The sequence below is a fragment of the Nanorana parkeri genome, unplaced genomic scaffold, assembly GCF_000935625.1.
Source record: "Nanorana parkeri isolate BGI_ZX_2015 unplaced genomic scaffold, ASM93562v1 scaffold92, whole genome shotgun sequence".
Taxonomy (NCBI): Eukaryota; Metazoa; Chordata; class Amphibia; order Anura; family Dicroglossidae; genus Nanorana; species Nanorana parkeri.
In genome coordinates, this window is record NW_017306360.1 from 1,831,311 (window position 1) to 1,843,437 (window position 12,127).

General features: G+C 45.5%; 1 protein-coding gene across 2 annotated transcripts in view; it reads left to right on the forward strand.

Annotated features, from left to right (window-relative positions):
* PNKD (paroxysmal nonkinesigenic dyskinesia) overlaps positions 1-12,127 on the forward strand; it is an 84,685-nt gene that overhangs the window by 34,288 nt on the left and 38,270 nt on the right. For both annotated transcript variants that reach the window (XM_018552564.1, XM_018552565.1), the window contains exon 2: positions 11,352-11,467. In XM_018552564.1, coding sequence (XP_018408066.1) covers positions 11,352-11,467 — 116 coding nt within the window. The remainder of the gene's footprint in view (positions 1-11,351; positions 11,468-12,127) is intronic.

Consider the following 12,127-nt stretch of genomic DNA (forward strand, 5'->3'; position numbering starts at 1 on the left):
ATAATTATATACACACACACACACACACACACGTACACACACACGTACACACACACACACACACACACACACGCACACACACACACGTAAACACTTGCGCACAACCCAGCCCTACCAGAGGCAGATAAATGATTTTAGAGCCATCGTTACAGTTTATCTCTAAGGTGAGGAGCCATAAAGGGTATTGATAAGAGCCCTGCCACCAGACCATTTATTCTAACAATCTTCCCATGATGTTATGAGCATTTCATTGGTTTTAGGCATGTTATTTATCTGTAGTAGACGTTCGGAAGCCCTGAAGTTGCTGCAGGGCACCACCATCTTGGATGTGATGTCAGCAGCCTGAGCAGACTTGGAGGTATCACACAAGTAACACTCAAGTATTGCTCTTTGTATCTCCCTCTACAGCTACAGATAAGGTTATGTAGAGAGGGGAGGGGTGGAGGAGCTGGGCTATCACAGACAGTAATTAGAAACTCCCAAAATAGGAGGGGGCTATGACATGCAAGGAGGGAGGGGGCTGTGCTAGGGAACAGACTAGTCAAATTTTCTAGCAAGATCGAAGACTAATTGCAAATGAATAAAAAAATCCTTCATGGAAAGGAAAAAGGATGCAAATAAGTATTTAAAAATACAGATTTTTCTGTGCTTTCTTACCTGCAATTTTTTAAGGTGGTGACAGAGTCTCTTCAATGCATTTTCTTTTACTATTTCCCAAGGGCATTTTTTGGGGATGGATGTATTTGGTACTTCTATACTGGACAGTGTTGACTTTTATATTTAATGGAAATACCGATTGTATAGTGTTTGTGCAAAAAAAAAAAAGTACAGAGATTTGACTTTTTTTGTGATCACCCGGTTGCTCTTTTATCCCACTCAGCTGCAAAAAAAAATTATGGTGAGAGAGCACTGTACGGTTGTATGCTCAAGACCTCAGCTCTGCAAGACAATGGTGCGAATATATGAGCCTCTGTATTTGACGGTTCATCATGTCTGCAGAAGTACTTAAAGAAGCAGCTTGCGATTTTTATTTTTAGCCCCACAGTGTGTTGTTTGTGGAGTCTTTGCATAGGGGCACATCTGTCTTGTGGAAGGACACCTGCGTACGGGGGGACGCCTCCGATAGCCAGCGCTCTATTGTTACAACCCAGAGGTAATTGAGTCACTTGTTTTTCCTGTACAGAACAAGCGAGCCATCAAGAGACAGCCGGGAGCAAAGGGTAATTCCTGCAATACAGTAAAACCACTTCCTTTTTTCTTTCAAAAGGATTCTTTTTTTTTTCTTCTTTCCTTTGCGCTGGGGGATCGGACAGGTGTGCTTCTCCGAGTCAAAAATAGTTTTGAGCTAAAGTTAGTGCACAAATGGCTAAAATAAAGTTTGCTGTATCATCCAGTCCCTTGTAATCTATCTAGGTGTGACCCGTAACTCTTATACAGTCTAGAAATATTTGTCAATTTGTAACACAATAATAGAACCCAAGAAATGTATTAAATGGTCTACAAATGTGGCCGCAAAAAAAATGCGGCTTTTTTCTTTTCTTTTTTTTATGGAATTGAAGGACGGTGCATAGTTTTCTCTGGGCCCATAAAGATCCATAACATCAAAATTTAAAAATCTGCGTCCACAGTCCTACGTATGGACTGTATTATGTGCTATATGCATGGAATTTTGCGAACATTGACATGCTTTTAGTGTAAATGGGGACTATTGGAGGACAAGAGCCACCTGCACCTTAGCAAGGAAGGACGCTAGGCGGCATATCTATGGAAAATGGCGCCAATGCAAAGCACTGAACTTGCCCTGTGCAAACATCTGAGATCTATACACACCCTTCACTGCCACACAAATACACATAGAGCTAAACCAGCCTGTGAAGGGGGCGCGTCTGTGCATTGTTACATAGTTACATAGTTACATAGTATTTGAGGTTGAAAGGACCTTTGAAGGGGCGTGTCTGTGCATTGTATACTGACCTTTGAAGGGACGCATCTGTGCATTGTATACTGACCTTTGAAGGGGCACGTCTGTGCATTGTATACTGGCCTTTGAAGGGGCGTGTCTGTGCATTGTCAGGACTTTGAAAGGGGACTTTGAAAGGGGCGTGTCTGTGCATTGTATACCATGTACTACAGCAAAACTGGCGTTTAGAGAGAAATGTAAAAAAAAAAAAATGCTGTTAAGTAGAGCTGCAGCTAACGATTATTTTCAAAATCGATTAGTTAGCCGATTATTAAGTTCGATTAATCGGTTAATCGGAGCACAGTTTAGTGTAGATGGGGGGTATCTGTTCCACCTTTTCCATCTGACCATAGAACATCTGCAGATAATTGTAAGGTGTATGGGCAGCTTAAGGAGTACATAGTATGTATGTATGTATGTATGTATACAATGTATCCTGATTGCATACAGCCCAATAGGAAAACGTTGCGCGACAAGTCGCTCAATATCGCTCATAAAATCGCGCGATTTTCATGTTGCTCAGTGTGAATGGGGCCTAAGGTGTGAACAGTCACCATTGACTTGCAGAGAAATGTGTGTTTGCGCGACTAGATCCGTGCGGAAAAACGGATTTCTGATTTTGTATCTGGATACAATGTTGCCATGGTCCTCAGAGCAGCTGCATTGGAAAACATGGTACGAAGCCCACAATGCCATCCCTGGAAGGTAAGGAAAGCAATTCACTAGTTGCTACAAAATTGCCAATCTGGATGTAAGATTGCTCGCTGGTCATGGATGACGGTTGGACATGCTGGCATCTCATCTCTGTGGGTAGCTGTAGCCACCGTCATGTCAGGGAAGGGTCTGGAATTCCTTAAAGGGTCTCGGCAAATCAAGGTCTTGCAGAGGACAAGGCCTTCTTCTACACATACGGTCCACAAGAGGATATTGGGGGTCTGTGGGTGGAGAGGCGGGTGCGTGTGCTTGCGTCCCGTCCATCTCCTGACAACCAGTTACTTCAGGGAGCCGGCCAGAGCGTCACAGGTGGCAAAACATGTAGGAACACCCCTGACTGCAGGCAACTAGCTGCAGTTGCTATTTGGGTATTCAACTGTCAGGTCAAGATCAAGTGAAATCTGAATGCGTTTGGCCAGCATTTCTTATACGGATGATGCAAAACCTGATTTCTCCCCCCCCAGTGTTTTGGCTGAATTGTGCTTTTGGCAGCTCTGCACAGAAGGAGCTCGTGGTGTACCGGCCATGGGAATGCGGCTTTTTTTTTTGTCTGTAGCTGACATTGAGGTCCAGATATTTTCTGTTTTGTATTTGTAATGATATTGCGGCGAGAAATCCCTTATCAGCATTTTTCCATTGTAGTCCTGTTAGTTTTATGTGAACTGGCGGTGAGCTCATCTTCTCCGCACCATGTAAGACAATGAGGGCGCAATAAGAGCGCGACTGTATCAGGCCCAAAATAAATAAACGGCCTTTATATCCCAGGAGGCAGATCTGCGGAACCTTCGCCGGCGCTCGGAACTTTCTCTAGAGAAAACTGTGAGATTCCTCCCCGCTCATTGTTTGGGGTGGAAGCTGCTTATTGTGTGTGTGTGTGTGTGTGTGTGTGTGTGTGTGTCGGTTTTCATATCATTGGATGTGGGGGGCTTTTCAGTCTTTTTAGATATATCTGTAAAAGATATGCAATGTTACCATTTATATGTTTTTTATATCTGAACCCCAGGCAAACCTACAGGGCTCCGTTCAGACTAGGTTCACACCTGGGCGATCTGTGACGCTCACTATTGCCACGCAATGCTGCCGTGATGTTGTCACCCTTCTGTGTGCGCTTCCTCTGAGTCCAGGTTTTGTATCCAGTCAGGCACTATGTTGTTGGTAGATCAAAAGGAGTTTGTGCAATCAGATAGTAAGGCGTGTGGTGAGCTATAGGATAGAAAGTGTTTTCCTGAGAACAGGAAACCTACCACCCACAACTTCCATTGACCACATGCATACAATTGAACAGATGGCACTATATACTGGCAATTTGAGTGCAGTACATTGAAAAAAAAAATATGATCAAAACCAGAAAAAAAGATTCTTCTGCCAGATTCGATCTCCTTGCGACCGATCAAGACCATTATTTTTGATCCCGGTTCTATGGACAGCGATTGTGTGTATGGCCATCTTTTTAGGTTGGATGCAATGTATCTTTCTACAGGAAGTATTCTCTCCATGATCGGAATCTTCTCTCCTGCAATATGCAGATCGTTAATTCTTCGGCCTTTTGTACAGATATTTAGGAATGTCATCAATCCAACAAGCACATTAAATGGCCTTTTTAGTCTTAGTGGCCCTCTGAATGTTTTCACATGTTACCCACTGAGATAATTTACAGGGCAGTCTGGGAACAATCGCCGCCTTGTGTAATCGTCTTGTCTCTGAATTGTTGCAGACATGATATAAATCTCTGTTTGAACTTGGGAAGAGTTTAGTAGGACATCTGCCTAGACTCCAGCTGTGTTCACTCCCAGATAATAGGCTTTGGCCCCCCCAGGGGGCCGGGGTCAGGGGGGGGTTCAGCCACAAAGACGGCGTGAAGAGTCTCAGTGCGAGCGAACGTTGCCCTTTCACTTTTCACTTTTCTTTGGAGAAAACACAGCAAGCGTTCCCCCCCATCTGACCGCTTCTGTTCTCCTGAATGATGGTATAAACGTGCACGCTCCGCTGGCGCAAGGGAAGTATGCATGTGTGTGCCGCCAAAGCCAACTTTTAGTTCAGAACGGGCAAAAATGTTTCAAAGTGTTTTTGGCATTTGAAAACAAAAGGTATGAAAAGGTCTTTGACCTCTTTCATGTGGGCATTGCGGCAGCCGGTTTTTGACCCTGTGATTGGTCAGGTCAAAAGTGGACTGTGATACGTCCCTATGGGCGGACGCCTATATCCATCAACTTTCGGGGTCCATTCAGGTCAATCGGACCTAATGTAAAACGTTAGGGTGCAGGTGAGCGTTTACTGACCTGGGCGGATATAGGAGGACACCCATCTGTTCACATCCGGCCACCCATAGGGGTCTGTTTTATAAAGGTTTTCCCTCAAGATTCCTATAGCTTTCACACAAGAATCCCACTGACTCTTCCAAATGAAAAGTGTGTGTGTGTGTGTGTGTGTGTGTGTGTGTGTGTGTGTGTGTGTGTGTGTGTTCGGACACAGATGTCACATAATTGACTCAATCAATTATGTGACATGTCTCCTTTCTGATCCAATGCAACTGGAGATGAACAAGAAGTGGTATCAGCTGAGAGTATTGAATCATTCAAAAAGCATTTAGATACCATTCTCCGAGACCATAACATACAGGGGTACAGGTACTCTTAAAAACAAGGATGGAAAAGTGACTCATGTACATGTATACAAATGCACAATCACACAAATAAACACAAAGGTTGGACTTGATGGACCTGTGTCTTTATTCAACCTCAAATACTATGTAACTATGGAGATCCCTCTAGGAAGCAGTGGTCTTTCTGCAGAGGTCCAACACACCTCCTGATGAGTCGGAGCACTCTAATTAGGAAGCATGAGCTTTGCTGATTGGAAAGCTCTATCTCTGAATAATTATGAACCTTATGAGGAATTGTCTGGGGGCAGGGAACATATATGGAGCACAGGCAATAAATGTGTATGAGGTGCACTTAAAGCATATACTGCCCGGACCCCCTCCACCTGTAAAATTTGAATTAAGAAAAAAAATATATACTTTCCTTACCCACGCCTTCCACGTCACTGGGTGCGATGTCGCCGTCCTTCTGGGAAGAATCCTGGGAAATTGAGAGCAAGCCAAATCTCACTAGAAGACACCGGAATCCATTGCAAGAGCGTCTTCCTGTGGATATCAGCTGCTCTGTATTCGCTGTTTGATGTCACGTGGGTGGAGGATGAGGCTGACGCAAGTATAAATCTACTTTTTTTGCGCACCTATTGACGCCATTTGTTCATTTTTGCATGAGGAGCCCAGACAGTATAACCCGCCCTTGCAAGGTCCACCTTAACATGACCCGTTCTAGACCTCGCTGACCTCTTATCTGTATAGATCTCTAGCATTAAGAAGCCACTATGAACACCATTTATGTGCGTCCAGCGCTCCTTTTCAGCTTTGGTTTGAACTAGGCCGCGTAGTGTCTTCCTGAGGCCAGAGGAGCCTTGTGAGTTAATGGAGGCTGCCGGGAGCCGTGTGTGAGAGGAGATTAGAAGGAGATGGCGTGAGTGGGGTAAATGAGAGCGCCGGGCCTGCGAGATAAAAGCGTTATCTGTGAGGCGCTCTCAGCGTGCTGGTAATAACCTTTTTATATTGTGGCAGCCATCTGCCGGCCTTGTCAGTGACAGAGCCTGAGAGCTTCACATAAACACGGCACAGAAGCTCCATTGACGCTGCCGTCTTCTGACAGTGATGGCATTCTCATGTATTGATTGGTGACCTTTTTCTTATAGAGAACGGTTTAAAGTAATAGCAATGGAGGTGTCTTGTGTTGCTTGCATTAGTCTTCAGAATTGAGTTAAATACTAAAACTAGCCATACACTTAACTATCTGATCTGTACGATCTTCTTTAGACTTCAGGTCCCCACACACCTTACGATAATCGTACGATAATCTCGGGAAATCCCGCGATCGTACGATTATCGTAATGTGTGTGGAAGCCGTGCGACCTCTACTACTGTAAGGTCGCACGACTTTTAACTTACGGACATGTTCGAAAACCCGCCGAGCATCGTACAATGTTCGGCGGGTTTGTGGCATGTCCGTACGATAAAAGCCGTACGGGCCGGTGTGCGCAAGCGCACACTGCCCGTTTGGCATTGCGGTCATCGGAAGCCCGCCCCTCGGGGCGTGGCTTGCGATCATCGCAAGTACGATCTGCCTATGCAAGATAGGCAGATCGTACTTTTTTTTAAGTACCTTACAACCATCGCAAGACAAATGTCTTGCGATGGTTGTAAGGTGTGTGCCCAGCCTTATCAATAGCTATGTAACGGAAGGGCTCGCCTAATTGGATACAAATTGATTGGCTTTGTAGGCCCTGGAACTATGGAATCGATGTGTGTGTGTGGCGCCATCTACTTGTAGGCACCACAAGCTTCCTGCCTTTCTTACCGTAGATTATTTTTCAGGTCGGGACAGGTTCTCTTGAAATACTGTTTGGTTCTTTATTCCAGCATCCATGCAGCCTCATACAGATACAGTGTACATTATATGGCCAACTGTTTGTGCCAGTTGACCCACATAATTTTGGTCATATAGGTATTTGTGAGGAAGCCCCTCCAAGTGATTGAGCTCAGGTGTATCCAGTAAACTTCCAACCTGGTGGCAACAGTTTGGAAAAGGCCCTTTTCTGTTTCAGCATGACTGTCCCCTGTGCCCAAAGCCAGAGGCGTAAAAAACATGGTTTGGTGTGAAGGAACTCGAGTGTCCTGCACAGAGCCCTGACCTCAACCCTACCGGACATCTTTGGGATGAATTGGAATGCTGAATGTCTTCTTGCCCAACATCAGATCCAGCTCCATAAAGACCGTAGTTTGGTGCAAATAAACTCTGGTGTCTGGCACAGTGCCTTGACCTCAACCCTTCCAAACACCTTTTGGATGAACTGGAATGCCAGTTGTGAGCCAGCTCTTCTCATCCAACATCAGTACCTGACCTCACAAATGTTCTTTTGGCTGAATGGACACTATTCCCCCAGACGCACTCCAAAATCTTGTGGAAAGCCTTCCTAGAAGAATGGAGACTGTTCTAGCCACAGAGGTTGGCCAAATCCATATTAATGGCCATGGTTTTGGAATGAGATGTCCAAGCAGCTGGTGTAGGTGTGATAGTCGGGGTGTCCAAAAACTATTGGGCATGTAGTGTGCATACTCCCCAACTTTTATGCTTTCACACATTTAGGATATCATTCTGTGATCTAAATATATAAATGTGTTTAAATATTTAAATATGCAATGTGCTGGAAATGGGGTATGGTGATGTAGAGAATTGCATTGGAGGAAATTGTGTTTATCAGACTTTGGCATGGTGGGCCGTGTGCCCACAAGTCTGCCCGGAGATAGATATTAAATATTGTTATTTATAGTTCTTTTCATTTTTTTATTGCTTGTATGGTTGTAGACATATGCTCATCCTGTCTCATTTATGCCTCATTCACACTTGCGATTTGGGATAGCCTCTCGAATTGCTTCGTAAGACTGCTGTGTACAGGAAGCCCTATACAAAGCAATGACCCTTTCAAACCCAGATATCACTTTGTAAAGGTAGTAGTGACATCATCACTGTGATGTGCATAGCCTGCGCAGAGAACAGAGCTGTAGGAGGAGCCCAGCAGGCCCCACCCACTTGTCTCTAGATAGGCAGAGCCAGTTGTCAATCCCGAAGCTGGGTGGATCCAGACAGTATTGTCGGGATCCCTCCCGGCTGTGGCGTCTCAGTATACCCGAGCTGTAGCTCGCTGTATACTGAGCTTTGGGTGACGGGAGGACGCTAGTTTGTGTTCTCCAGTGACCCTTAGGAGAACGAAGGGGAAAAGCCCTGACCCCATAGTTCTCCTTTTTAAGGTCTCCAAAAAAAAAAGTAATGCTCTCCTTTGACAATTCCTTGTGGTTTCCCTTTTAATAAAGTTGATCAGCTCTTCTGTAGTCCGTAGCAGCCCCTGTTCATAAAGTAACAAGATGATAAAACCGTGACACGTCGCCTTTCTCTTTTTTCACCTTCAGAAAATGTAAACCGCAGGTCTAGAATCTTCTGCATTCATAAAGTCATTTTATTCAGGGCAGTGCGGCATGCTGAGCGATCTGGAGGATGCGAGCTTCGCCAAGTCCCTGCACTGTGTTGTGACAGTTTGTTGTCTGATTGCAGCTCCTTGGGCCAGCATTTCCCGGGGGCTCCAATACGCCGCCAGTTATCTTCCCGCTGGGACTTTTATCTGCTACATTTTAATTGAAATGCAGCCTTAATTAAATCCTGAGGGGGGAGGGGGAGAGAGTTCAGGCGATGGCCAGCATCCAGGAGCGATGAGGTTCCTCAGCTATCCCGCTGCATCTCTTTGCCTAGAATAGAGGGATTTTGGCACTCGGTGACTGCAGGGCGGATTAACCCTTTTACTGCTGGTCATTTGTCTGCCTGTAAAATCCTCGTCCGGGTCCTTGGGCTGTGTGCGGTTTCCCAAATAAAATATCTTCTGATTAGGGGTCTCCAATCCTTATCAGATGCAATAAAAGGTGCAGCACGCATGTATATCTGTAAGAAAAAAAATATCTAAAGGAAATGTTTGTTTTAGTATTCTCCAAAAATAGGCAAATTATGCAATGTTTGAATTGAACTATTTTTGGTTTTATTGTAAAAGTTTTAACTGCATTGTGTTGGTGTTTTTTCCATCCTCCACTGCTCCTAAGGACCCAATTAGGTCAGTGCATTGCGGTAACACGCGCACGTTTAACGTGGGTTGCTTTAGGCGGCCTGTTCATTGTAAATGGGCCACCAAAGCATCACAATGCACTACAAGCAAACATGCTTTTTTTCAGTGCAGGTTCTCATTTGTGTGTTGCATTCCTCTGCCGCACGAAGGCGCTGTAGTGCTTTGGGGTGTCATTTAAAATGAATGGCATCACAACACATTGCGCTTTTGCTTTATGCATGTTTGTGCATTGCAATAACGTGCTTTTTACTGCACGAAGACCCCTCATAGGTTGACCATGTATGGTACAATCTGATTTTACGATCTCCTTTTTAGTTCTACCAACATTGTAGCACAAGTTTCTATCTGGATACCAAGGTAATGGATAGTTTGGGTATGTTCTCACATTTAAATAACTTTGGTTAATATAAATTTATAGATCTTGTTTGACCGAAATGTACTGCGTATGGCCCACTTATAGACATGGGAGTGCTGCCCAAAATGCATGCGTAATAAGATTGTCCAGGAGGGGCACAACCACATTGAGATGGAGGAAAAATGAGGATTGCACCCTGATGGAAGGAGGAGGTGGGGAAGGGAGCATTCAAAGTGCCACTAATCACCAAATTTGTGGGATTAGTTTGGGGAAGAGGGGTTAAAGCATACCGTCGCTCGCTCACTTCTCAATCTTCTCCCTGCAGAGAGTGACTGTCACTCACGGCACCCCACAGGGATTCCCCCCTCCCTGCTCCGATCCTCCAGCGCTGACTGGAGGAATGGACGGGGGAGGGGGCGGGCACAGCTGGCTCTGCCTCTAGATGGGCAGAGCCAGCTGTCATTCACGCAGCTGGGCGGATCTCGACAGCATTGTAGGGATCCGTCCCGGCTGCGGCAGTCTCGGTATACCGCGAGCTGTAGCTTGCGATATACTGAGCTTTGGGTCACGGGAGGATGCTAGTATATGTCCTCCCGTGACCCTAAAGAAAACTATGGGGAAAAACACTTACCGCATAGTTCCCTTTTTAATGCACCTGTAAATGGACTGGAATGCCTTGCTGGGCATGTTGGGGGTTTTTATTTCTATTTGAGAGGATTTTCAGTCTTCCAGTAGCTGCTAAGCGCAGTTTGCCTTGTTGATTGGCATATCTGTCTCTGCTGACCCATACAATGCATATCTGTCTCTGCTGACCCATACAATGCTATCGGTTACAAGCTTGCTGGAAGTTGCTAGTGGCCAGGAAAAGCTGGCACACACGATGGATTCCAGAACGCGCGGCATTGTGCTGCGGTGTGGGAAAAGCGTCGTCTCCCCCTATTTTTTGCATTTCTCCTCCTCTGGGTCAAACAATTGAACAATCTCCAGCACAATGCCCTGACGTCCCGGCTGACAATACAACATTGTGCGCTCGGCTCCGTCCCTTCCCCCTGGAGGATGCAGCCACATCATGTAGTAAAATCCCCAGTTCCTCTCTATGTATGTGAATAGTTGTGGAGGAAGACGAGGGGAGGGCGGAGCGCGATGACGGCGAGGATTAATTCATATGCTGGAAAACACGTGTAAACACGCTTTATGGCTCTGATGAATTCACACTGACACGTGTTCAGTTAAGTGGAAGGTGAAGTGTGCTGGCCTGTAGCCACCAGTCAGAATTCATTTTTCATCGATCTGACTGCAGCTAACCGAAATCTGATTGGTTCTCAGCAATTGCTGCACCCCATTCACACCAAATCGCGAGCATAGCCAGGTGTTTTAGAAACTTTTTTTTTTTTTTGCGTGTTTTTTTGTGTATATTCACACGTGACTTGTAGTACAGGAGCAGAATGCAGCGGGGCAACTCTTGTCAGGGGGCAGGAGTTTCTAGTCTTCCAGTACATCAAATAAGCCCATATGGTAGCCCATGATGTAAAGTGAAGTAATCTTGTTGAGAATCCAAGCAATACCTCTCCAATAAACGTTTTTTTTTTCTTTTCCCAGGTATGGTCTGTATACGCGGACCAGACTCGGCTACTGGTTCTACAAGAGACAGCTGAAGAAGGCACGAGAACGCTTCCCACATGGACACTCTTCTACACAGGCCATCGTCTTCAGCGGTACGTTGTCCTACCTGACCACAGCTAATCACTTGAAACGCACCTCTGGCTCCATTTCTTCTTAGTTTTGGATAGAGTGGGGAATAGGTTAACCTCTTGCCGTCCGCCCGTAGTAAAAAAACGGACGGACGGCACTGAAAAAAAAATGTAAGTCCCCACCCCCCAAATACACGCGCAGATATGCGTCGGGTGCGCCAACGACTATTGCGCCTATTGTGTTACATGTTACATATCGCCGCAAACGTCGGAGTCAGAGCAATGATTTTAGAGCCATTAATCACTGATGGCACTAAACTGATGAGCAGTAAAAGTGTTTTAATCGTCGCCTATGGGCGTTTTTCACGATTCTGCGGGCGCACGCAATTTTAAGGCTTGACATGTTTGGTGTCTATTTACCGGACGTGATGAACTCGATGGACTTGTGTCTTTTTTTTTAACCTAACTATGTAACTGTAGGTATGCTTTGAAAGGGGTTCCATGGGAGCCATCGGAGGGCTCCTCCATGGTAAAAAGGTTGAGAAAAACTGGTATAGATGTCTATGGGGCTGTAATACGCAGCTTTGGCCAGGACGGCGAGACTTCCCACTCTGGCCGTCAGATCAAGGTATGTATGGGTCTTTGTTAGGGGGGGGGGGATGGGTTAAGTTGCCCAACACTTGG